The sequence below is a fragment of the Salvelinus alpinus genome, chromosome 23 (assembly GCF_045679555.1).
Source record: "Salvelinus alpinus chromosome 23, SLU_Salpinus.1, whole genome shotgun sequence".
In the NCBI taxonomy this organism is placed as follows: domain Eukaryota; kingdom Metazoa; phylum Chordata; class Actinopteri; order Salmoniformes; family Salmonidae; genus Salvelinus; species Salvelinus alpinus.
In genome coordinates this window covers 16,078,275-16,104,598 of record NC_092108.1, presented here as the reverse complement: position 1 = coordinate 16,104,598, position 26,324 = coordinate 16,078,275, and the positions used below count along the sequence as shown (strand labels likewise).

The 26,324-nt window shown below is 44.7% G+C and overlaps 1 protein-coding gene and 2 pseudogenes across 5 annotated transcripts in view; all 3 read left to right on the top strand.

Annotated features, from left to right (window-relative positions):
• LOC139550357 (CUGBP Elav-like family member 5) overlaps positions 1-26,324 on the top strand; it is a 96,107-nt gene that overhangs the window by 36,610 nt on the left and 33,173 nt on the right. For 4 of the 5 annotated variants that reach the window (XM_071361217.1, XM_071361216.1, XM_071361215.1 and 1 more), the window contains exon 4: positions 21,473-21,601. The exons of the other annotated variant lie outside the window; for it this stretch is intronic. In XM_071361217.1, the coding sequence (XP_071217318.1) occupies positions 21,473-21,601 (129 nt within the window). The remainder of the gene's footprint in view (positions 1-21,472; positions 21,602-26,324) is intronic. 5 annotated transcript variants of the gene reach the window in all.
• LOC139550359 (piggyBac transposable element-derived protein 4-like) lies at positions 1,071-2,585 on the top strand (annotated as a pseudogene).
• LOC139550363 (piggyBac transposable element-derived protein 4-like) lies at positions 2,585-3,175 on the top strand (annotated as a pseudogene).

Below are 26,324 nucleotides of genomic sequence, written 5' to 3'. Positions count from 1 at the left end.
GGCTGCGTGTGTGTGTGTGTATTCATGCATGTGTGTGTATTCATGCGTGTATGGATGTGCCCGTGTGTGTGTGTGTGTGTCCCTGTGTGTCCCTGTGTGTCCCTGTTTGTCCCTGTGTGTGTATATCTGGTCTGTCTCCTCTCTCTTTACATTGAGTCCACAGTAGCAGGGCTTAGGGGGAGAGAGGAGCAGAGCAGATGAATATAGGTCAGTCCACTGAGTTGCTCTCCTCTGAGCTCTGAGACTGTGATTATCTATACCTGAACACTGGAGAGACCTTGGGGAGGCAGCAGGATACATTCACTCTCTAGATCAGGGGTCTCCAACAGGTTGGTCCCGAGCTACCAGTAGCTCGCAGACCACATATGCCTTAACTCTCCAAACAGTTCCGAAGTAGGCCTACATGCCATTTTTCATGTGTTCCATCTAAAACTGTCATAAACAAATCTCACAAGTAACTGACATCACAAGCTCCCACCTACTATCTAATCAGTACAACATTGACCTAATCCCACAGCTGGTTAGCCACTATTGGCTTAAAAAGCTAAACCTAAACACAATATCTGCCAATTAATTTCCAGCAATATTGCTCCTGTCTGTCTGGGTGGTGCGCTCATTCCGTGTGAAGTCAGTTCTGTGAAGAACATGTAAAATATCTCATTTTCATTGAGTGCACACTGTGCACCCCCCTACACGTTTATATTACATATGTGGTGTTCGGGTCCACTGGACCCAAGGGTAATAAAAGTGTAGAAAAGTGTGTGTGTAGGTGAAAACAAGTAAAAATGAAACAAAAAGGTTTGCTGTGTGCCTTCATTCTGTCTTCTTCCTCCCTGGGACTGCTGTTTTAACATAGCACCAAGAAAATTGTCTGTCTCCCTGCCTGTTATAATATTTTTTTGACCTTTATTTAACTGTCTGTCTGCCTGTCCCCCACTTTTCTCACACTCTTTACCTTATGTAGTGTGTGAAACTACACAATGTCCTGCAGAAACCTGCACAATGTTATTACAATACATTATCTTGATACATTGTAAAATTTCTGTATTTTCCCACACCCCAGCCAGGTGCAAATTGAGGGAGGGACACAACAAATAATTAGCTTTCCATGTGTGGCTCCTTACCACAATCAATCAGTATGGCAAAAATGATCTCTCCTCAGAAAGCTAGTGTGGAAGAGGACTTTGATGAAGAATTCTCTGAATATGAGGATCATGTCTCTGTCAATTTGGAGTCTGACAGTGAGTTGGAAAAAGAGGATGAGATTGACCCTCAGACAGCCCCCGGACCAGCACATCAGCAGCCAGCCACAGGACCAGCCAGTCAGCAACCAGCTCATCAGCAGCCTGAAGGAGGAGAAATATGGATGTCAAATAATTGTGAAATTAAATGGTCTTCTTCCCCAAGGAATGAGTCACCCCGCATGGCTGCCAATGTGATAAGGATGCAACCAAGACCGACGCAGATGGCGGTTACTCATGTGCAGGACATAAAGTCTTCTTTTGAACTGTTCATCCCAGACACCGTCCAGAAAATCATTCTAGACTGCACTAATTTGGAGGGAAGGTGTGTTTTTGGAGAGAGATAGAAGGAGATGGATCAAACTCATTTACATGTATACTTTGGGGTTCTTATCCTTGCTGGTGTTTTCAGATCCAATGGGGAATCCACAGAATCCCTGCGGGATGCAGAAACTGGCAGAGAACTTTTCCGTGCAACAATATCTCTGGAAAACTTCCATATTATTTCCAGGATTATCCTCTTTGATAACCGAGACACCAGACCAGATCGGCGGCAGAGAGACAAGCTAGCTGCAATCAGGTCAGTGTGGGACAAGTGGGTGGATCGCCTTCCACTGTTTTACAACCCTGGGCCCAACGTTACAGTTGATGAGCAGCTTATGCCATTAAGAGGCCGCTTCCCCTTCAGGCAGTACATACCATCTAAACCCGCAAAATATGGAATCAATATCTAGGCTGCCTGTGATGTTGCTTCATCATATGCGTGGAACTTGCAAGTGTATACGGGGAAGCCTGATGGAGGAGCCCCTGAGAAGAACCAAGGGATGCGGGTTGTCCTGGATGTGACACAGGGACTCCGTGGCCTCAACATCAACAGCGATAACTATTTTACTTTGCACAAGCTGAGTCAGGAGCTCCACAAGAGGAAGCTGACGATGATAGTATCACATTTCAGGTAAGACCCAGATGCAGACAACGTTGAATTAACAACAGTTTATTAATCCAACAGGGGCAGGCAAAAGACAGGTCAAGGGCAGACAGGGGTCAGTAATCCAGATAGGTGGGGCAAAGGTACAGGACGGCAGGCAGGCTCAGGGTCAGGGCAGGCAGAATGGTCAACACCGAGAAAACAAGAAAACAGGAACAATCGAGAAACAGGAGCAGAGGGGAAAATGCTGGTAGGCTTGATGAAATAAAACGAACTGGCAACAGACAAACAGAAAACACAGGTATAAATACACAGGGGGTAATAGGGAAGATGGGCGACACCTGGAGGGGGGTGGAGACAATCACAAAGACAGGTGAAACAGATCAGGGTGTGACAGGTAGGAACAGTACGAAAAAACAAGCCAGAGCTCCCACTTCAGCTGTTGAATACAGGGATCAGCCCTATCAATTCCTCTAAGTTTGTGTTTACAGCTGACACGTCCCTAGTGTCCTATGTGCCAAAGAAAGGCAAAAATGTGGTACTCATGAGTACGATGCATAGTGATGCGAGAATCTGTGTCCAGGAACATCAAAACCCAGAAATAATAATGGATTATAATGCCACAAAAGGAGGAATGGACAATTTAGACTGACTGGTGACTGACTACAGCTGAAAAAGAAGAACACTACTCTGGCCACTTGTGATGTTCTTCAACATCTTGGACATCTTGGCGTACAACGCGTTTGTCATCTGGATGACGTTGAACCCAGATTGGAACAGAGGAAAGCTCCGGAGGAGATGGCTCTTTCTCGATGAACTGGGCAAGGCATTGGTAAGACCTCAAATCCAGAGGAGGCAACATATCCCAAGGACCCCAACTTCTGCAGCCATCGTGAGGAGGATTCAGGAGGAGGATGCTGGTGCCCCATCCGTCCAACCCACAGAACCAACAACTCCAATACTGGAAGTAAGTGTGAGTGATGTTGTTGCATGTGTGTTTGTCTGACTCTCATACCTTGGCCTGCTGTAACTACTGTATATATGTTTTAATTTCACCTTTATTTAACCAGGTAAGCTAGTTGAGAACAAGTTCTCATTTACAACTGCGACCTGGCCAAGATAAAGTAAAGCAGTGCGACACAAACAACAACACAGAGTTACACATGGAATAAACAAGCGTACAGTCAATAGCACAATAGAAAAAAAGGCTATATACAGTGTGTGCAAATGGCGTGAGGAGGTAAGGCAATAAATAGGCCATAGTAGCGAAGTAATTACAGTTCAGCAAATTAACACTGGTGTGATAGATGAGCAGATGATGGTGTGCAAGTGGAAATACTAGTGTGCAAAAGCTCAAAAAAGTCAATAAAAACAATATGGGGATGGGGTAGGTAGATTGGGTGGGCTATGTACAGCTGCAGCGATCGGTTAGCTGCTCAGATAGCTGATGTTTAAAGTTAGTGAGGGAGATATAAGTCTCCAGCTTCAGCGATTTTTGCAATTCGTTCCAGTCATTGGCAGCAGAGAACTGGAAGGAAAGGCGACCAAAGGAGGTGTTGGCTTTGGGGATGACCAGCGAGATATACCTGCTGGAGTGCGTGCTACGGGTGGGTGTTGTTATCGTGACCAGTGAGCTGAGATAAGGCGGAGCTTTACCTAGCATAGACTTATAGATGACCTGGAGCCAGTGGGTCTGGCGACAAATATGTAGCGAGGGCCAGCCGACTAGAGCATACAGGTTGCAGTGTTGGGTGGTATAAGGGGCTTTGGTAAACAAAACGGATGGCACTGTGATAGACTGCATCTAGTTTGCTGAGTAGAGTGTTGGAGGCTATTTTGTAAATGACATCGCCGAAGTCGAGGATCGGTAGGATAGTCAGTTTTACAAGGGTATGTTTGGCGGCGTGAGTGAAGGAGGCTTTGTTGCGAAATAGGAAGCCGATTCTAGATTTAATTTTGGATTGGAGATGTTTAATATGAGTCTGGAAGGAGAGTTTACAGTCTAGCCAGACACCTAGGTATTTGTAGTTGTCCACATATTCAGTCAGAACCATCCAGGGTAGTGATGCTAGTCGGGCAGGCGGGTGAGGGCAGCGAACGATTGAAAAGCATGCATTTGGATTTACTAGCGTTTAAGAGCAGTTGGAGGCCACGGAAGGAGTGTTGTATGGCATTGAAGCTCGTTTGGAGGTTAGTTAACACAGTGTCCAAAGAAGGGCCAGATGTATACAGAATGGTGAGTGAGTGATTAGTGTATTTCCTGAACTAAGTGTTTTCATCATTCTAGATTGCAGCCGGTATCAACAAGAAGAAGCGGTGCTATGTGTGTGGAGCCAAGAAGGACAGGAAGACACAGTACACATGCATCAAGTGAAAGAAATACTTTTGCAACACACACACAATAAATCTCTGTCCCTCATGTGGTGTATAGACCGGCCTTAATTTGTGTTCAATGAGGCTAATTTATCATTTCCATAAAATACTGTATGTAAAATGTATCCTTCCAATTTGTTCATTTCAAAGCAATAAACATCAATAGTGATAAAACCTTGTTTCATTTATATTTGTTCAAGATTAACACCCATGTGTTGATTGTAATTGATTTTTGTTTACATTTTATTTTCAAAAACGAATAGGGTTTTAATTGAAAAATGTGATCTAGCAGAGGTAAATGGCAAATATTAACCATGTATGCTGTCTATATTGCTTGCAATTGTCAACATCTAAGTATTAGGTATGAAGTATTTTTACGTAAATTGTTATGGCTCTATTGTTTTAAAAACCCAATAATGTTGTGGGTCCATCAGACCCGTGAACATTGGGTGAATAACAAAAATAACACCACACCAGGGTTAAACATTAACATCCAATTTTGTTGTTTTTATATGAACAATTGTCGTTTTGAGAGTGAAACATTTAAAAAAAATCTGAAACAAGGAAAAATAAAACTGAGAAAATATAATTTGGGAAAAAATATAACAGAATTTAGGAAAAAGTCACAGATCTTACCCCCTTAGAGTTATTTATTAACCATTATTTAGCAGGTATATTGATTGAACATGTAGTGCATTACTTTCTCTTGTACACTAAAGACCCGGGGAAGATGGGAGAGGTCTCGACGCTTCCACTGTAGTGCAGCAACCATTCAGTCATCTTGGGTCTTTATCTACAAACCACAATAGATGCGTTAAAGAGGTCAATGGAACACAGGTGGATAGAAGAAGGATGCCGGATTGACGCACATTCAACGAATCCGATCTAACAAAGTGGATATTTGTCTGATTGATGTATTGTTGATGTAAAAGGCTCACAATGTGGTTGCTAAAGTCCGATTTATTTAAATGTGGCAGTTTTCTCTGCATAACATTTAGAAGTTGTCCCTTTTCAGTTTTAGAAGAAGTGACTGCTAAATGCTAACTACTGTTCGTATAAGCTGGTAGCATAGCTAGCATACAGAAATAGGTGGTGGTAGTCAAAGTGGTTGTTTAACTGTAATGCAGTTGTTTGTTGACGATGACATGAATATGTATTGGGGTTGACATGCAGACAAGCATTATACTCCTCAACATAGTCCCCTCTACAACAACAAAATACTTAATTAAATACATATAATTTTGTCCTCCAAACATTTAATTGAAATAGTGTAGAATTCCGTTCATTCCTATGGAGGCCTGCTCCTACTGGGGAGTGTCAATATGGCTGACCGGTGGCTCCAAAGCCTCTCAATGGCCAATACAATACAGTGCCATCAAAAAGTATTCATACCCCTTGACTCATTCCACATTTTGTTCTGTTACAGCCTGAATTAAAATTTGATTAAATAAAATAAAAAATCTCTCTCACCCATCTACACAAACTGAAAACATGATGACATTTTTTGAGGCAAATTTATTGAAAATGAAATACGGAAATATCTCAGTATTCACACCTCTGAGTGAATGCACGTTAGAATCACCTTTGGCAGTGATTACAGCTGTGAGTCTTTCTGGGTAAGTCTCTAAGAGCTTTGCACACCTGGATTGTAAAATATTTGCACATTATTTTTTAAATTCCTCAAGTTCTGTCAAGTTGGTTGTTGATCATTGCTAGACATCCATCTGGTTGCATCACTGCCTGGTATGGCAACTGCTCGGCCTCCAACCACAAGGCACTACAGAGGGTAGTGCGAACGGCCCAGTACATTACTGGGGCCAAGCTTCCTGCCATCCAGGACCTCTATACCAGGCGGTGTCAGAGGAAGGCCCTAAAAATTGTCAAAGACTCCAACCACCCTAGTCATAGACTGTTCTCTCTGCTTCCGCATGGCAAGCGGTACCGGAGCTCCAAGTCTAGGTCCAAGAGGCTTCTAAACAGCTTCTACCCCCAAGCCACAAGACTCCTGAACATCTAATCAAATGGCTCCCCAGACTATTTGCATTGCCCCCCCCTCTCTCCCCCTATTTTACACCACTGCTACCCTCTGATGTTATCATCTATGCATAGTCACTTTAATAACTCTACCTACATGTACATATTACCTCAACTAACCAGTCCCCCCGCACATTGACTCTGTACCGGTACCCCCATGTATATAGTCTCGCTATTGATATTTTACTGCTGCTCTTTAATTACTTGTTACTTTTATTTCTTATTCTCATCCGTATATTTTTAAACTGCATTGTTGGTTAGGGGCCCATAAGTAAGCATTTCATTGTAAGGTCTACACCTGTTCTATTCAGCATTTCATTGTAAGGTCTACACCTGTTCTATTCGGCGCATGTGACTAATACAATTTGATTTGATTTTTTAAGTCTTGCCATAGATTTTCAAGCCGATTTAAGTCAAAACTGTAACTAGGCCACTCAGGAACATTCAATGTCATCTTGGTAAGCAACTCCAGTGAATATGGGGCCTTGTGTTTTAGGTTATTGTCTTGCTGAAAGGTGCATTCATCTCCCAGTGTCTGGTGGATTTTGCCTGCGCTTAGCTACATTCTGTTTCTCTTCTATCCTGAAAACCCCCCAGTCCTTAACGATTACAAGCATACCCGTAACATGATGCAGCCACCACCATGCTTGAAAATGGTAGTGGTAGTGATGTGGTAGTTATGTGTTGGATTTGCCTCAAACATAACATGTATTAATCAGCACATAAAGTATATTTCTTTGCCACATTTTTGGTAGTTTTACTTTAGTGCCTTATTGCAAACAGGATGCATGTTTTGGAATATTGTTTTTCTGTACAGGCTTCCTTCTTTTCACTCTGTCAGTTAGGTTCGTATTGGGGAGGAACTACAATGTTGTTGATCCATCCTCAGTTTTCTCTTATCACAAGCAATAAACTCTGTAATTGTTCTAAAGTCACCATTGGCCTCATGGTGAAATCCCTGAGAAATGTCCTTCCTCTCTGAGTTAAGTAGGATGCCTGTATCTTTGTAGTGACTGGGTGTAATTAATAACTCTACCAATAACTGCCCTTCTTTGCGAGGCATTGGAAAACCTTCCTGGTCTTTGTGGTTGAATCTGTGTTTGACATTCATAGCTCGACTGAGGGACCTTACAGATATTTGAAAGTGTGGAGTACAGAGATGAGGTAGTATTAAAACAAACATCATTTTACTTTGACATTATGGGGTATTGTGTGTAGGCCAGTGACACTAAATCTCAATTTAATATTTTTTTTATTCAGGCTGTAATACAACAAAATGTGGAAAAAGTCAAGGGGTGTGAATACTTTCTGAATGCAAAGTTGCCCATATACTCATTGATATCAATGTGTGGAACAGGCGGATGGTTGCACCTCAATTGGGGAGGATGGCTCGTAGTAATGGCTGGAACGGAATATATGCAATGGTGTCAAACACATGTGTTGGATGCCATTCCATTTGCTCCATTCCAGCCATTATTATGAGCCATCCTCCCCTCAGCAGACACTTGTGATGTGTTGGCTTATTGTGTCACACATGAACATTGTTCTGTGTTCTATAACCTACCCTTTTCCTGAGTTTCTGGGCACTCAGTGATTGTTTGAATGTGGGTGAGCGTTTGTGTGTGTGTGTGTGAGAAAGCACAAAGCCACACATTGCAGTCTCACCATGTACTTTCGTATCCTCTATCTCTCCCCTCAGGATGGACATTCATATTCATATGAACAGATATATTCCTAACCCTGCACCTTTCTAATCTCATTTAAAGGGAGTGTGTACACCCGTGTGGAGCCTTTGATCTAAGGCAGGGGCACCCTCCCCCGTTGTTAGGGTGGCTTAATTTTGAGATGTTGTTGGGAGGTAAATCACCTCCATCCATCCATATGAAATATGGTGAGATGAGATGTGTATCTACATTGAGTATAGTTGTACTTGATTCATTCGCTGGGGGTGGTTTACGAACATTAGAGATATGTAAAGTGCTACAATGCATTAAAATATGAGTACACCAGATGGAAGGGGTAGAGGAAATTTCACAGGATTTGTATCAGTACCACACAGGCCATACAGTGGGGCAAAAAAGTATTTAGTCAGCCACCAATTATGCAAGTTCTCCCACTTAAAAAGATGAGAGAGGCCTGTAATTTTCATCATAGGTACACTTCAACTATGACAGACAAAATGTGGGAAAAATATCCAGAAAATCACATTGTAGGATTTTTAATGAATTTATTTGCAAATTATGGTGGAAAATAAGTATTTGGTCACCTACAAACAAGCAAGATTTCTGGCTCTCACAGACCTGTAACTTCTTCTTTAAGAGGCTCCTCTGTCCTCCACTCGTTACCTGTATTAATGGCACAAGTTTGAACTTGTTATCAGTATAAAAGACACCTGTCCACAACCTCAAACAGTCACACTCCAAACTCCACTATGGCCAAGACCAAAGAGCTGTCAAAGGACACCAGAAACAAAATTGTAGACCTGCACCAGGCTGGGAAGACTGAATCTGCAATAGGTAAGCAGCTTGGTTTGAAGAAATCAACTGTGGGAGCAATTATTAGGAAATGGAAGACATACAAGACCACTGATAATCTCCCTCGATCTGGGGCTCCACGCAAGATCTCACCCCGTGGGGTCAAAATGATCACAAGAACGGTGAGCAAAAATCCCAGAACCACACGGGGGGACCTAGTGAATGACCTGCAGAGAGCTGGGACCAAAGTAACAAAGCCTACCATCAGCAAGGGCATTGAAGATGAAACGTGGCTGGGTCTTTCAGCATAACAATGATCCCAAACACACCGCCCGGGCAACGAAGGAGTGGCTTCGTAAGAAATTCATTAAAAATCCTAAAATGGGATTTTTTTTTCTCATTTTGTCTGTCATAGTTGAAGTGTACCTATGATAAATTACAGGCCTGCACAATTGGTGGCTGACTAAATACTTTTTTGCCCCACTGTAGATGGTTGTTTTCCATGGTCTTAGATGGTTGTTTTCCATGGTCTTAGATGGTTGTTTTCCATGGTCTTAGATGGTTGTTTTCCATGGTCTTAGATGGTTGTTTTCCATGGTCTTAGATGGCTGTTTTCCATGGTCTTAGATGGTGGTTTTCCATGGTCTTAGATGGTGGTTTTCCATGGTCTTAGATGGTGGTTTTCCATGGTCTTAGATGGTGGTTTTCCATGGTCTTAGATGGTGGTTTTCCATGGTCTTAGATGGTGGTTTTCCATGGTCTTAGATGGTTGCTTTCCATGGTCTTAGATGGTTGCTTTCCATGGTCTTAGATGGTGGCTTTCCATGGTCTTAGATGGTGGTTTTCCATGGTCTTAGATGGTGGTTTTCCATGGTCTTAGATGGTGGTTTTCCATGGTCTTAGATGGTGGTTTTCCATGGTCTTAGATGGTGGTTTTCCATGGTCTTAGATGGTGGTTTTCCATGGTCTTAGATGGTGGTTTTCCATGGTCTTAGATGGTGGTTTTCATGGTCTTAGATGGCTGTTTTCCATGGTCTTAGATGGCTGTTTTCCATGGTCTTAGATGGCTGTTTTCCATGGTCTTAGATGGCTGTTTTCCATGGTCTTAGATGGCTGTTTTCCATGGTCTTAGATGGCGGTTTTTCATGGTCTTAGATGGCTGTTTTCCATGGTCTTAGATGGCTGTTTTCCATGGTCTTAGATGGTGGTTTTCCATGGTCTTAGATGGTGGTTTTCCATGGTCTTAGATGGTGGTTTTCCATGGTCTTAGATGGTGGTTTTCCATGGTCTTAGATGGTGGTTTTCCATGGTCTTAGATGGTGGTTTTCCATGGTCTTAGATGGTGGTTTTCCATGGTCTTAGATGGTGGTTTTCCATGGTCTTAGATGGTGGTTTTCCATGGTCTTAGATTATTGTTTTCCATGGTCTTAAATTATTGTTTTCCATGGTCTTAGATGGTTGTGTGCATATATTTTCAGATCATTCAGAGAACTACTTACAAAAGTGATTTGACCATTATCACAGCCAATACACCTGTTTTTCATGTGCAACTTGTACTCCACCAATGCAAAGTGACTTTGAACTTGTTTCTTAAATTTCTAACTTATTTTACCCAAGAAGTTCAAAAGTTCTGATAATACCTGGCAGCAGCAGACAGACTACACACCGTCAGAGAGATGGAGGGCAAGGTGTTTACTGCTACACCACAGCCCTTCGATATCAACCAGCCTCAGGCCACAACACAAACACACATACACACACGCGTGCACGTACGTGCACAGACACACACACACACGCACAAACACACACACTCACCCATACATGCAAGAGCACACACACACATACACACAGCATCCCCGTCTCTCTTTGATGTGTTCCCCACACTCCAAACACACTCCAAACACACTCCAAACACACTCCAAACACACTCCAAACACACTCCAAACACACTCCAAACACATTCCAAACACACTCCAAACACATTCCAAACACATTTGAACCCAGGAGACATTTATGGGAATGTTCAGGATGGTATTTGAGACTGAAGTTTGTTGCTTATAACACATCTACGCAAGCAACTCAAACTTCAGATGCTTTCTGCTACTTTTCATAATGATTTTAAGATGTTGTGCTTGATCTTCCTTGGCAGAGAAATTGACGCACTAGTTCTGAATTAGCATAAACTATTCCTTAATTAATCAGTACCTTAGTATCCATGTCAGACATGATAGTGCCTTACCTACATGTACTGAACGCATGCATTAGCCCACTAAACTGAAGCCTAGGCGTTTGCTCAGATAGATCTCAGGGGAGAATCTCAACTGCATTTCCTTGATTCCTCTCTTGATTCCCATTGGATAAGAGGGGAGGGACCTCTGACCTCATCCAATGGATTTTAAGGAGGCGAGGAGAGGAAGCAAGGAATCAAGAAAATGCAATTGAGCTTCCGATAAGGTTACTCATCACACTAGTTTTTCCAGTAGTTTTCCAGAAGTTTTCCAGACTTAATATCACATCCAGATGCTGTAGGAGACATGAGAGAGATGAGAGATTCATGGAGGTTAGGCCTTTTGAAGCTCTGTTCTTCTGCTCCTGTTTGGTTCCCTCTCTCCTCCAGGGTAATCCGCTTCTCCCAGGCCTCTGGACCAGGGACTACTCTCCCTGGCCTCAGCACTGATACCAGATGGCCCTAAGCCTGGTGTGGAGATGAAAACACACACACTCGCACGCACACTTGAACACATGCACACACACGCAAGTGTATATACACACCCACACACATGAATAAAAGGAGATTGGGGAGAGAGTGGGAGTCGACAGTGTTTGTGTGTGTGTGAAGAGGGAGGCTTTGTAGGGCAATGGAAGGGGGGGGGTATGAGGAAGGGTGTTATGCTGATGAATGAGGACCCAAAAGCGACGTAATAGAAACAGAGTCTTTATTCCAGTATCAAACAAACAATGATTCTCCTGGAAATATCCAAGGTAAATCCAAAACAGGAAACTGAAATCCTCTCGTCAGTAGAGAGGAACGACTGGAGACGCGACCACAGACTGCAGGTCGCTTCAGGAAGGCACAGGCCGTAGCTGACATAGACACCTGCTCAACGCAGCATCTGAAGAAGGCAAAAACACGACAGGGCGGAACAAGGACACAGGACAGCAAACATCAAACAAGAATCCGACAAGGACAGAAGCGGAAAACAGAGGGAGAAATAGGGACTCTAATCAGAGGGCAAAATAGGGGACAGGTGTGAAAGAGTAAATGAGGTCGTTAGGAGAATGAGAAACAGCTGGGAGCAGGAACGGAACGATAGAGAGAGAGAGCGGGAGAGGGAGAGAGGGAGGAGGAGAGAGAAAGAGGGAAAGAACCTAATAAGACCAGCAGAGGGAAGCACAGGGACAAGACATGATGATCAAAGACAAAACATGACAGTACCCCCCCACTCACCGAGCGCCTCCTGGCGCACTCGAGGAGGAACCCTGGCGGCAACGAAGGAAATCATCAATCAACGAACGGTCCAGCACGTCCCGAGATGGAACCCAACTCCTCTCCTCAGGACCGTAACCCTCCCAATCCACTAAGTACTGGTGACCACGTCCCCGAGAACGCATGTCCATGATCTTCCGTACCTTGTAAATAGGAGCGCCCTCGACAAGGACGGGGGGGGGGGGGGGGGGGGGGGACGAACGGGGGCGCGAAGAAAAGGCTTGACACAAGAGACATGGAAGACAGGGTGGACGCGACGAAGATGTCGCGGAAGAAGCAGTCGCACAGCGACAGGATTGACGACCTGAGAGACACGGAACGGACCAATGAACCGCGGAGTCAACTTGCGAGAAGCTGTCGTAAGGGGAAGGTTACGAGTGGAAAGCCACACTCTCTGACCGCGACAATACCTAGGACTCCTAATCCTACGTTTATTGGCGGCTCTCACAGTCTGCGCCCTGTAACGGCAAAGTGCAGACCTGACCCTCCTCCAGGTGCGCTCACAACGCTGGACAAAAGCCTGAGCGGAGGGAACGCTGGACTCGGCGAGCTGGGACGAGAACAGAGGAGGCTGGTACCCAAGACTACTCTGAAACGGAGATAGCCCGGTAGCAGACGAAGGAAGCGAGTTGTGAGCGTACTCAGCCCAGGGGAGCTGTTCTGCCCAAGACGCAGGGTTTCGAAACGAAAGGCTGCGTAATATGCGACCAATCGACTGATTGGCCCTTTCTGCTTGACCGTTAGACTGGGGATGAAACCCGGAAGAGAGACTGACGGAAGCACCAATCAAACGACAGAACTCCCTCCAAAACTGTGACGTGAATTGCGGACCTCTGTCTGAAACGGCGTCTAACGGGAGGCCATGAATTCTGAACACATTCTCAATGATGATTTGTGCCGTCTCCTTAGCGGAAGGAAGCTTAGCGAGGGGAATGAAATGTGCCGCCTTAGAGAACCTATCGATAACCGTAAGAATCACAGTCTTCCCCGCAGACGAAGGCAGACCGGTAATAAAGTCTAAGGCGATGTGAGACCATGGTCGAGAAGGAATGGGAAGCGGTCTGAGACGACCGGCAGGAGGAGAGTTACCTGACTTAGTCTGCGCGCAGTCCGAACAAGCAGCCACGAAACGGCGCGTGTCCCGCTCCTGAGTAGGCCACCAAAACCGCTGGCGAATAGAAGCAAGCGTACCCCGAACGCCGGGATGGCCAGCTAACTTGGCAGAGTGAGCCCACTGAAGAACAGCCAGACGAGTAGAGACAGGAACGAACAGAAGGTTACTAGGACAAGCGCGCGGCGACGCAGTGTGAGTGAGTGCTTGCTTTACCTGTCTCTCAATTCCCCAGACAGTCAACCCGACAACACGCCCTTCAGGGAGAATCCCCTCGGGGTCGGTAGAAGCCACAGAAGAACTAAAGAGACGGGATAAGGCATCAGGCTTGGTGTTCTTATTTCCCGGACGATAGGAAATCACGAACTCGAAACGAGCGAAAAACAACGCCCAACGAGCTTGACGTGCATTAAGTCGTTTGGCAGAACGGATGTACTCAAGGTTCTTATGGTCAGTCCAAACGACAAAAGGGACGGTCGCCCCCTCCAACCACTGTCGCCATTCGCCTATGGCTAAGCGGATGGCGAGCAGTTCGCGGTTACCCACATCATAGTTGCGTTCCGATGGCGACTTGCGATGAGAAAAGTAAGCGCAAGGATGGACCTTATCGTCAGACTGGAAGCGCTGAGACAGAATGGCTCCCACGCCCACCTCTGAAGCGTCAACCTCGACAATGAATTGTTTAGTGACGTCAGGAGTAACAAGGATAGGGGCGGATGTAAAACGCTTCTTGAGGAGATCAAAAGCTCCCTGGGCGGAACCGGACCACTTAAAGCAAGTCTTGACAGAAGTCAGAGCTGTGAGAGGGGCAGCCACTTGACCGAAATTACGAATGAAACGCCGATAGAAATTAGCGAAACCGAGAAAGCGCTGCAACTCGACACGTGACTTAGGAACGGGCCAATTGCTGACAGCCTGAACCTTAGCGGGATCCATCTGAATGCCTTCAGCGGAAATAACAGAACCGAGAAATGTGACAGAGGAGACATGAAAGGCGCACTTCTCAGCCTTCACGTAGAGACAATTCTCTAAAAGGCGCTGGAGTACACGTCGAACGTGCTGAACATGAATCTCGAGTGACGGTGAAAAAATCAGGATATCGTCAAGGTAAACGAAAACAAAAATGTTCAGCATGTCTCTCAGTACATCATTAACTAATGCCTGAAAGACAGCTGGAGCATTAGCGAGACCGAACGGCAGAACCCGGTATTCAAAATGCCCTAACGGAGTGTTAAACGCCGTTTTCCACTCGTCCCCCTCTCTGATGCGTACGAGATGGTAAGCGTTACGAAGGTCCAACTTAGTAAAGAACCTGGCTCCCTGCAAAATCTCGAAGGCTGACGACATAAGGGGAAGCGGATAACGATTCTTAACCGTTATGTCATTCAGCCCTCGATAATCCACGCAGGGGCGCAGAGTACCGTCCTTCTTCTTAACAAAGAAAAATCCCGCTCCGGCGGGAGAGGAAGAAGGCACCACGGTACCGGCGTCGAGAGAAACAGACAGATAATCCTCGAGAGCCTTACGTTCGGGAGCCGACAGAGAGTATAGTCTACCCCGAGGGGGAGTGGTCCCCGGAAGGAGATCAATACAACAATCATACGACCGGTGAGGAGGAAGGGAGCTGGCTCTGGACCGACTGAAGACCGTGCGCAGATCATGATATTCCTCCGGCACTCCTGTCAAATCACCAGGTTCCTCCTGAGTAGAGGGGACAGAAGACACAGGAGGGATAGCAGACATTAAACACTTCACATGACAAGAAACGTTCCAGGATAGGATAGAATTACTAGACCAATTAATAGAAGGATTATGACATACTAGCCAGGGATGACCCAAAACAACAGGTGTAAAAGGTGAACGAAAAATCAAAAAGGAAATGGTCTCACTGTGGTTACCAGATACTGTGAGGGTTAAAGGTAGTGTCTCACATCTGATACTGGGGAGAAGACTACCATCTAAGGCGAACATGGGCGTGTGCTTCCCTAACTGTCTGAGAGGAATGTCATGTTTCCGAGCCCATGCTTCGTCCATAAAACAACCCTCAGCCCCAGAGTCTATCAAAGCACTGCAGGAAGCAGCCGAACCGGTCCAGCGTAGATGGACCGACAAGGTAGTACAGGATCTTGATGGAGAGACTTGAGTAGTAGCGCTCACCAGTAGCCCTCCGCTTACTGATGAGCTCTGGCTTTTACTGGACATGACATGACAAAATGTCCAGCAGAACCGCAATAGAGGCAAAGGCGGTTGGTGATTCTCCGTTCCCTCTCCTTAGTCGAGATGCGAATACCTCCCAGCTGCATGGGCTCAGTCTCTGAGCCGGTGGGAGGAGATGGTTGAGAAGCGGAGAGGGGAAGCACCGTTAACGCGAGCTCTCTTCCACGAGCTCGATGACGAAGATCTATCCGTCGTTCTATGCGGATGGCGAGTGCAATCAAAGAGTCCACGCTGGAAGGAACCTCCCGGGAGAGAATCTCATCCTTAACCTCAGCGTGAAGTCCCTCCAGAAAACGAGCGAGCAACGCCGGCTCGTTCCAGTCACTGGAGGCAGCAAGAGTGCGAAACTCTATAGAGTAATCCGTTATGGATCGATCACCTTGACATAGGGAAGCCAGGGCCCTGGAAGCCTCCTTCCCAAAAACTGAACGATCAAAAACCCGTATCATCTCCTCTTTAAAGTTCTGATAATCGTTAGAACACTCAGCCCTTGCCTCCCAGATAGCTGTGCCCCACTCCCGAGCCCGACCAGTAAGGAGTGATATGACGTAAGCGATCCGAGCTCTCTCTCTTGAGTACGTGTTGGGCTGGAGAGAGAACACAATATCACACTGGGTGAGAAAGGAGCGACACTCAGTGGGCTGCCCAGAGTAACATGGTGGGTTATTAACCCTAGGTTCCGGAGACTCGGAAGACCAGGAAGTAGCTGGTGGCACGAGATGAAGACTCTGAAACTGTCCAGAGAGATCGGAGACCTGAGCGGCCAGGGTCTCAACGGCATGACGAGCAGCAAACAATTCCTGCTCGTGTCTGCCGAGCATTGCTCCCTGGAACTCGACGGCAGTGTTGAGAGAATCCATAGTCGCTGGGTCCATCTTGGTCGGATTCTTCTGTTATGCTGATGAATGAGGACCCAAAAGCGACGTAATAGAAACAGAGTCTTTATTCCAGTATCAAACAAACAATGATTCTCCTGGAAATATCCAAGGTAAATCCAAAACAGGAAACTGAAATCCTCTCGTCAGTAGAGAGGAACGACTGGAGACGCGACCACAGACTGCAGGTCGCTTCAGGAAGGCACAGGCCGTAGCTGACATAGACACCTGCTCAACGCAGCATCTGAAGAAGGCAAAAACACGACAGGGCGGAACAAGGACACAGGACAGCAAACATCAAACAAGAATCCGACAAGGACAGAAGCGGAAAACAGAGGGAGAAATAGGGACTCTAATCAGAGGGCAAAATAGGGGACAGGTGTGAAAGAGTAAATGAGGTCGTTAGGAGAATGAGAAACAGCTGGGAGCAGGAACGGAACGATAGAGAGAGAGAGCGGGAGAGGGAGAGAGGGAGGAGGAGAGAGAGAGAGAGAAAGAGGGAAAGAACCTAATAAGACCAGCAGAGGGAAGCACAGGGACAAGACATGATGATCAAAGACAAAACATGACAAAGGGAGGAATAGAATGTGGAAGATCTCACTTGAATTGTGCTTTTGGAAGGAGTCAGCAGGAGAGGGGGAGGGTAAAATGTGTGTGTGTGTGTGTCAATGGGGTGATAGAGGGAGGGGTGAGTGGATGATGAATTGTACGTATGAATCTTTCATCCTGTTCTCTACACTCGTCTGATGCTCTCTGAGATCTGGTGGGGGAGAGGAGCATCTCACAGTCTGTTTTTAGTTTCTAGGACAGAGCGGGCGAGAACATACACACACATACACAAACACACAAAAAGATACACACACACACACTTACGTACACACACACACAAACACACTGCCCGGACCCCCAAGGGCCTGGATTTACTGTAGAGCATTTAATAAATGAATTGATGAGTAGCAGCTAATGATTGCAGTGGCGTGATAAGGGGCATATTATCCTGTTTACTGCATACAGTATGTTTATCGTAGAGTATCCTGTTTACTGCATACAGTATGTTTATCGTAGAGTATCCTGTTTACTGCATACAGTATGTTTATCGTAGAGTATCCTGTTTACTGCATACAGTATGTTTATCGTAGAGTATCCTGTTTACTGCATACAGTATGTTTATCATAGAGAGAGAACGGGATGCAGTGAAAGAGAAATCAGGAGCAGAACAATATTACTACTCATAGCAATAGAGACAGATGAAGAAAGAGACAGAGAGAGAGAAAGAGGGAGGGAGGGAGCGAGCAAGGGAGGGAGAGAAAGAGAGAGAGAGAGAGAAAGAAAAAGAGAAAGAGAAGGAGAGGGAGGCAGAGAGAGATAAGGTAGAGAGAGAGAAAAAGACAGAGAGAGAGAGAGGGATAGAGAGAGAGAGAGAGAGAGAAAGGGAGAGAGAGAAAAATACAGAGAAAGAGACAGAGAGAGAAAGAGACAGAGGAAGAGAGACTGATCCTCCTATCTGTAATAGAGTTGACATCTTTGTAGGAGACAGAGAGACTGATCCTCCTATCTGTAATATAGTTGACATCTTTGTAGGAGACAGAGAGACTGATCATCCTATCTGTAATAGAGTTGACATCTTTGTAGGAGAGAGAGACAGATCATCCTATCTGTAATAGAGTTGACATCTTTGTAGGAGACAGAGAGACTGATCCTCCTATCTGTAATGGAGTTGACATCTTTGTAGGAGACAGAGAGACTGATCCTCCTATCTGTAATGGAGTTGACATCTTTGTAGGAGACAGAGAGACTGATCATCCTATCTGTAATAGAGTTGACATCTTTGTAGGAGACAGAGAGACTGATCCTCCTATCTGTAATAGAGTTGACATCTTTGTAGGAGACAGAGAGACTGATCCTCCTATCTGTAATAGAGTTGACATCTTTGTAGGAGACAGAGAGACTGATCATCCTATCTGTAATAGAGTTGACATCTTTGTAGGAGACAGAGAGACTGATCATCCTATCTGTAATAGAGTTGACATCTTTGTAGGAGACAGAGAGACTGATCATCCTATCTGTAATAGAGTTGACATCTTTGTAGGAGACAGAGACTGATCATCCTATCTGTAATGGAGTTGACATCTTTGTAGGAGACAGAGAGACTGATCCTCCTATCTGTAATAGAGTTGACATCTTTGTAGGAGACAGAGAGACTGATCATCCTATCTGTAATAGAGTTGACATCTTTGTAGGAGACAGAGAGACTGATCCTCCTATCTGTAATAGAGTTGACATCTTTGTAGGAGACAGAGACTGATCCTCCTATCTGTAATAGAGTTGACATCTTTGTAGGAGACAGAGAGACTGATCCTCCTATCTGTAATAGAGGTGCCATCTTTGTAGGAGACAGAGAGACCTATCTGTAATAGAGTTGACATCTTTGTAGGAGACAGAGAGACTGATCCTCCTATCTGTAATAGAGTTGACATCTTTGTAGGAGACAGAGACTGATCCTCCTATCTGTAATAGAGTTGACATCTTTGTAGGAGACAGAGAGACTGATCCTCCTATCTGTAATAGAGGTGCCATCTTTGTAGGAGACAGAGAGACTGATCCTCCTATCTGTAATAGAGGTGCCATCTTTGTAGGAGACAAAGAGACTGATCATCCTATCTGTAATAGAGGTGCCATCTTTGTAGGAGACAGAGAGACTGATCATCCTATCTGTAATAGAGGTGCCATCTTTGTAGGAGACAGAGAGACTGATCATCCTATCTGTAATAGAGTTGAAGACTTGATGTTTTATTTAATTTATTTAACCTTTATTTAACTAGGCAAGTCAGTTAAGAACAAATTCTTATTTACAATGACGGCCTACACCGGCCAAACCCGGACGACGCTGGGTCAATTGTGCACCGCCCTATGGGACTCCCAATCATGGCCGGTTGTGATACAGACTGGATTCAAACCAGGGTGTCTGTAGTGACGCCTCTAGCACGGACATGCAGTGCCTTAGACCGCTGCGCCACTCGGGAGCCCAAGTGAGAGACTTGCCTCCAGTAGCTCTCTACTCTGGTCTGATCACATAGACCCTCAGCACCACAGTTCACACTCCTGATGCAACACACTGCCACAACCAGTATGTGTGTGTGTCAATGCTTCTCTCTATAGAGTCTGATTTATGAATTCAGTGAAATCAGCATGGGCGCTGATAGCAGCATAGGAGTGAGATGACGGAGGGTATCACACGTGTGTGTGTGTGTGTGTGTGTGTGTGTGTGTGTGTGTGTGTGTGTGTGAGAGCTTGTTCGCACTTCAAACTTTAATGTGCCAGCCTATCTCTTTCTGTGGGTCTGATAACACGGATCCCTGAAGTCATCAGAAAAACACAAAGCAGAGCGTTGCAGCATGCTTCCTCTTTCATGTCCCCCTATTCCAACCCCCATCTCCTACAACACACACACACACACACACACACACACACACACACACACACACACACACACACACACACACACACACACACACACACACACACACACACACACACGCACCAACTCCCACCGCCCCTCTTCGCCAGAGACAAATACCCTTCGATCCCCAACACACCAAACACACACTCGTGTCTTCCACCCCCGCACATGACAAAGGCTATAAGCTGAAATGTTGGGTGTATCCACTGAATAAATTTGAAAGTAAATTAATGTATGTGTGCCAAGTCCTCTGCATTGTGTGTGTGTGTATAGTCTATGTATATATATATAGATGTGTGTGTATAGTCTATGTATAAATGTGTGTGTATAGTGTGTATAGTGTGTATAGTGTGTGTGTGTGTGTGTGAGTGAGTGTGGGTGTGTGCGTGCGTGCATGTGTGTGTGTGTGTGTGTATAGCAAGGCAGGCTGTGGTAGGCAGGCAGCCCTCTAGCCTATAACCCTGTGACAGTATAAAGCTTTATAGAGAGCAGTCTTGCTCTATTGCTGCTGCGATAGAGCAAACAAATACACTGGGTCTCTGTACCCTTCAGTTTCCCACTCTCCCTTCCTTCCTTCCTTCCTCCCCTCTCTCTTCTCTTCTTTCCCACTGCACGTCTCCTTTCCTTACCTCCGCTCATTTAGTTTCTCTCCACTCCTTCTCCTAGTTTACTTTCCTTCCCTCCTCATCTAGTTTCTCTCCTCTCCTTCCTTCTACTAGTCTCCTTTCCTTCCCTCCTCTCATCTAGTTTCTCTCCTCTCCATTCTCCTCCTAGTTTCCTTTCCTTCCCTCCTCTCAACTAGTTTCTCTCCTCTCCTTCTCCTAATCTCCTTTCCTTCCCTCTGCTTATCTAGTTTATCTCCTCTCCTTCCGTCTCCTAGTCTCCTTTCCTTCCCTCTACTCAACTAGTTTCTCTCCTCTCCTTCTTCTCCTAATCTCCTTTCCTTCCCTCTGCTTATCTAGTTTATCTTCTCTCCTTCCTTTTTCTAGTCTCCTTTCCTTTCCTTCCCTCCTCTCATCTAGTTTATCTCCTCTCCTTCCGTCTCCTAGTCTCCTTTCCTTCCCTCTACTCAACTAGTTTCTCTCCTCTCCTTCTTCTCCTAATCTCCTTTCCTTCCCTCTGCTTATCTAGTTTCTCTCCTCTCCTTCCTTCTCCTAGTCTCCTTTCATTCTTTCCTTTTTTCTTGTCCTCTGCTTCTTATAATAAACAGTACAGACTACAGTATGTATGGCTGGGACTCTAAACATACTGTCCTTCCTGTTGTCCCTCCAGAGGACAGGAAGCTGTTTGTGGGGATGCTGAATAAGCAGCAGACTGAGGAGGACGTGTATCGCCTCTTTGAGCCCTACGGTGCCATCGAGGAGTGCACCGTGCTAAGAGGTCCTGACGGAAACAGCAAAGGTATAGGAACTGTTCTTTCTTATAATCTTTCTATTACTTCATCAGTTGTAGTGAATACTGTAGTTTCCATGGCATTAGCTAGGGTTGTTGGGTTGAATAGTGTAGTTTCCATGGCATTAGCTAGGGTTGTTGGGTTGAATAGTGTAGTTTCCATGGCATTAGCTAGGGTTGTTGGGTTGAATAGTGTAGTTTCCATGGCATTAGCTAGGGTTGTTGGGTTGAATAGTGTAGTTTCCATGGCATTAGCTCGGGTTGTTGGGTTGAATAGTGTAGTTTCCATGGCATTAGCTAGGGTTGTTGGTTTGAATACTCTAGTTTCCGTGGCATTAGCTTGGGGTATTGGGTTGAATACTCTAGTTTCCATGGCATTAGCTAGGGTTGTTGGGTTAAACTCTAGTTTCCATGGCATTAGCTCGGGTTGTTGGGTTGAATACTCTAGTTTCCATGGCATTAGCTCGGGTTGTTGGGTTGAATACGCTAGTTTCCATGGAATTAGCTAGGGTTGTTGGGTTGAATACTCTAGTTTCCATGGCATTAGCTAGGGTTGTTGGGTTGAATACTCTAGTTTCCGTGGCATTAGCTAGGGTTGTTGGGTTGAATTCTCTAGTTTCCATGGCATTAGCTAGGGTTGTTGGGTTGAATACTCTAGTTTCCGTGGCATTAGCTAGGGTTGTTGGGTTGAATACTCTAGTTTCCGTGGCATTAGCTAGGGTTGTTGAGTTGAATAGTCTAGTTTCCGTGGCATTAGCTTGGGTTGTTGGGTTGAATACTCTAGTTTCCGTGGCATTAGCTAGGGTTGTTGGGTTGAATACTTTACTTTCCATGGCATTAGCTAGGGTTGTTCGGTTGAATATTCTAATTTAAATGGCATTAGCTAGGGTTGTTCGGTTGAATATTCTAAATTAAATGGCATTAGCTGGGGTTGTTCGGTTGAATAGTCTAGTTTCTATGGCAATAGCTAGGGTTGTTGGGTTGAATAGTCTAGTTTCCATGGCATTAGCTAGGGTTGTTGGGTTAAATACTCTAGTTTCCATGGCATTAGCTCGGGTTGTTGGGTTAAATACTCTAGTTTCCATGGCATTAGCTAGGGTTGTTGGGTTGAATACTCTAGTTTCCGTGGCATTAGCTAGGGTTGTTGGGTTGAATTCTCTAGTTTCCATGGCATTAGCTAGGGTTGTTGGGTTGAATACTCTAGTTTCCGTGGCATTAGCTAGGGTTGTTGGGTTGAATACGCTAGTTTCCGTGGCATTAGCTAGGGTTGTTGAGTTGAATAGTCTAGTTTCCGTGGCATTAGCTTGGGTTGTTGGGTTGAATACTCTAGTTTCCGTGGCATTAGCTAGGGTTGTTGGGTTGAATACTTTACTTTCCATGGCATTAGCTAGGGTTGTTCGGTTGAATATTCAAATTTAAATGGCATTAGCTAGGGTTGTTGGGTTGAATACTCTAGTTTCCATGGCATTAGCTAGGGTTGTTGGGTTAAATACTCTAGTTCCCATGGCATTAGCTAGGGTTGTTGGGTTGAATAGTCTAGTTTCCGTGGCATTAGCTAGGGTTGTTGGGTTGAATACTCTAGTTTCCGTGGCATTAGCTAGGGTTGTTGAGTTGAATAGTCTAGTTTCCGTGGCATTAGCTTGGGTTGTTGGGTTGAATACTCTAGTTTCCGTGGCATTAGCTAGGGTTGTTGGGTTGAATACTCTAGTTTCCGTGGCATTAGCTAGGGTTGTTGAGTTGAATAGTCTAGTTTCCGTGGCATTAGCTAGGGTTGTTGGGTTGAATATTTTACTTTCCATGGCATTAGCTAGGGTTGTTCGGTTGAATATTCTAATTTAAATGGCATTAGCTAGGGTTGTTCGGTTGAATATTCTAAATTAAATGGCATTAGCTAGGGTTGTTCGGTTGAATAGTCTAGTTTCTATGGCAATAGCTAGGGTTGTTGGGTTGAATAGTCTAGTTTCCATGGCATTAGCTAGGGTTGTTGGGTTAAATACTCTAGTTTCCATGGCATTAGCTCGGGTTGTTGGGTTAAATACTCTAGTTTCCGTGGCATTAGCTAGGGTTGTTGGGTTGAATTCTCTAGTTTCCATGGCATTAGCTAGGGTTGTTGGGTTGAATACTCTAGTTTCCGTGGCATTAGCTAGGGTTGTTGGGTTGAATACTCTAGTTTCCGTGGCATTAGCTAGGGTTGTTGAGTTGAATAGTCTAGTTTCCGTGGCATTAGCTTGGGTTGTTGGGTTGAATACTCTAGTTTCCGTGGCATTAGCTAGGGTTGTTCGGTTGAATATTCAAATTTAAATGGCATTAGCTAGGGTTGTTCGGTTGAATATTCTAAATTAAATGGCATTAGCTAGGGTTGTTAGGTTGAATAGTCTAGTTTCTATGGCAATAGCTAGGGTTGTTTGGTTGAATACTGTAGTTTCTGTTGCATTAGCTGGGGTTGTTGGGTTGAATACTCTGGTTTCTGTGGCATTAGCTTGGGGTATTGGGTTGAATACTCTAGTTTCCTTGGCATTAGCTTGGGTTGTTGGGTTGAATACTCTAGTTTCCATTGCATTAGCTCGGGTTGTTGGGTTGAATACTCTAGTTTCCATGGCATTAGCTCGGGTTGTTGGGTTGAATGCTCTAGTTTCCATGGAATTAGCTAGGGTTGTTGGGTTGAATATTCTAATTTAAATGGCATTAGCTAGGGTTGTTCGGTTGAATACTGTAGTTTCCATGGCATTAGCTAGGGTTGTTGGGTTGAATACTCTAGTTTCCATGGCATTAGCTAGGGTTGTTCGGTTGAATATTCTAATTTAAATGGCATTAGCTAGGGTTGTTGGGTTGAATACTCTAGTTTCCATGGCATTAGCTAGGGTTGTTGGGTTGAATACTCTAGTTTCCGTGGCATTAGCTTGGGGTATTGGGTTGAATACTCTAGTTTCCATGGCATTAGCTAGGGTTGTTCGGTTGAATATTCTAATTTAAATGGCATTAGCTTGGGGTATTGGGTTGAATACTCTAGTTTCCATGGCATTAGCTAGGGTTGTTGGGTTGAATACTCTAGTTTCCGTGGCATTAGCTAGGGTTGTTGGGTTGAATTCTCTAGTTTCCATGGCATTAGCTAGGGTTGTTGGGTTGAATACTCTAGTTTCCGTGGCATTAGCTAGGGTTGTTGGGTTGAATACTCTAGTTTCCGTGGCATTAGCTAGGGTTGTTGAGTTGAATAGTCTAGTTTCCGTGGCATTAGCTTGGGTTGTTGGGTTGAATACTCTAGTTTCCGTGGCATTAGCTAGGGTTGTTCGGTTGAATATTCAAATTTAAATGGCATTAGCTAGGGTTGTTCGGTTGAATATTCTAAATTAAATGGCATTAGCTAGGGTTGTTAGGTTGAATAGTCTAGTTTCTATGGCAATAGCTAGGGTTGTTTGGTTGAATACTGTAGTTTCTGTTGCATTAGCTGGGGTTGTTGGGTTGAATACTCTGGTTTCTGTGGCATTAGCTTGGGGTATTGGGTTGAATACTCTAGTTTCCTTGGCATTAGCTTGGGTTGTTGGGTTGAATACTCTAGTTTCCATTGCATTAGCTCGGGTTGTTGGGTTGAATACTCTAGTTTCCATGGCATTAGCTCGGGTTGTTGGGTTGAATGCTCTAGTTTCCATGGAATTAGCTAGGGTTGTTGGGTTGAATATTCTAATTTAAATGGCATTAGCTAGGGTTGTTCGGTTGAATACTGTAGTTTCCATGGCATTAGCTAGGGTTGTTGGGTTGAATACTCTAGTTTCCATGGCATTAGCTAGGGTTGTTCGGTTGAATATTCTAATTTAAATGGCATTAGCTAGGGTTGTTGGGTTGAATACTCTAGTTTCCATGGCATTAGCTAGGGTTGTTGGGTTGAATACTCTAGTTTCCGTGGCATTAGCTTGGGGTATTGGGTTGAATACTCTAGTTTCCATGGCATTAGCTAGGGTTGTTCGGTTGAATATTCTAATTTAAATGGCATTAGCTTGGGGTATTGGGTTGAATACTCTAGTTTCCATGGCATTAGCTAGGGTTGTTGGGTTGAATACTCTAGTTTCCGTGGAATTAGCTTGGGTTGTTGGGTTGAATACTCTAGTTTCCATGGCATTAGCTAGGGTTGTTGGGTTGAATACTCTAGTTTCCATGGCATTAGCTCGGGTTGTTGGGTTGAATACTCTAGTTTCCATGGCATTAGCTAGGGTTGTTGGGTTGAATACTCTAGATTCCATGGCATTAGCTAGGGTTGTTGGGTTGAATAGTCTAGTTTCCATGGCATTAGCTAGGGTTGTTGGGTTGAATACTATAGTTTCCGTGGCATTAGCTAGGGTTGTTGGGTTGAATACTCTAGTTTCCGTGGCATTAGCTTGGGTTGTTGGGTTGAATACTCTAGTTTCCGTGGCATTAGCTAGGGTTGTTCGGTTGAATATTCTAATTTAAATGGCATTAGCTAGGGTTGTTCGGTTGAATATTCTAATTTAAATGGCATTAGCTAGGGTTGTTCGGTTGAATACTCTAGTTTCCATTGCATTAGCTAGGGTTGTTGGGTTGAATACTCTAGTTTCTGTGGCATTAGCTAGGGTTGTTGGGTTGAATAGTCTAGTTTCCATGGCATTAGCTAGGGTTGTTGGGTTGAATACTCTAGTTTCCGTGGCATTAGCTAGGGTTGTTGGGTTGAATACTCTAGTTTCCATGGCATTAGCTAGGGTTGTTGGGTTGAATACTCTAG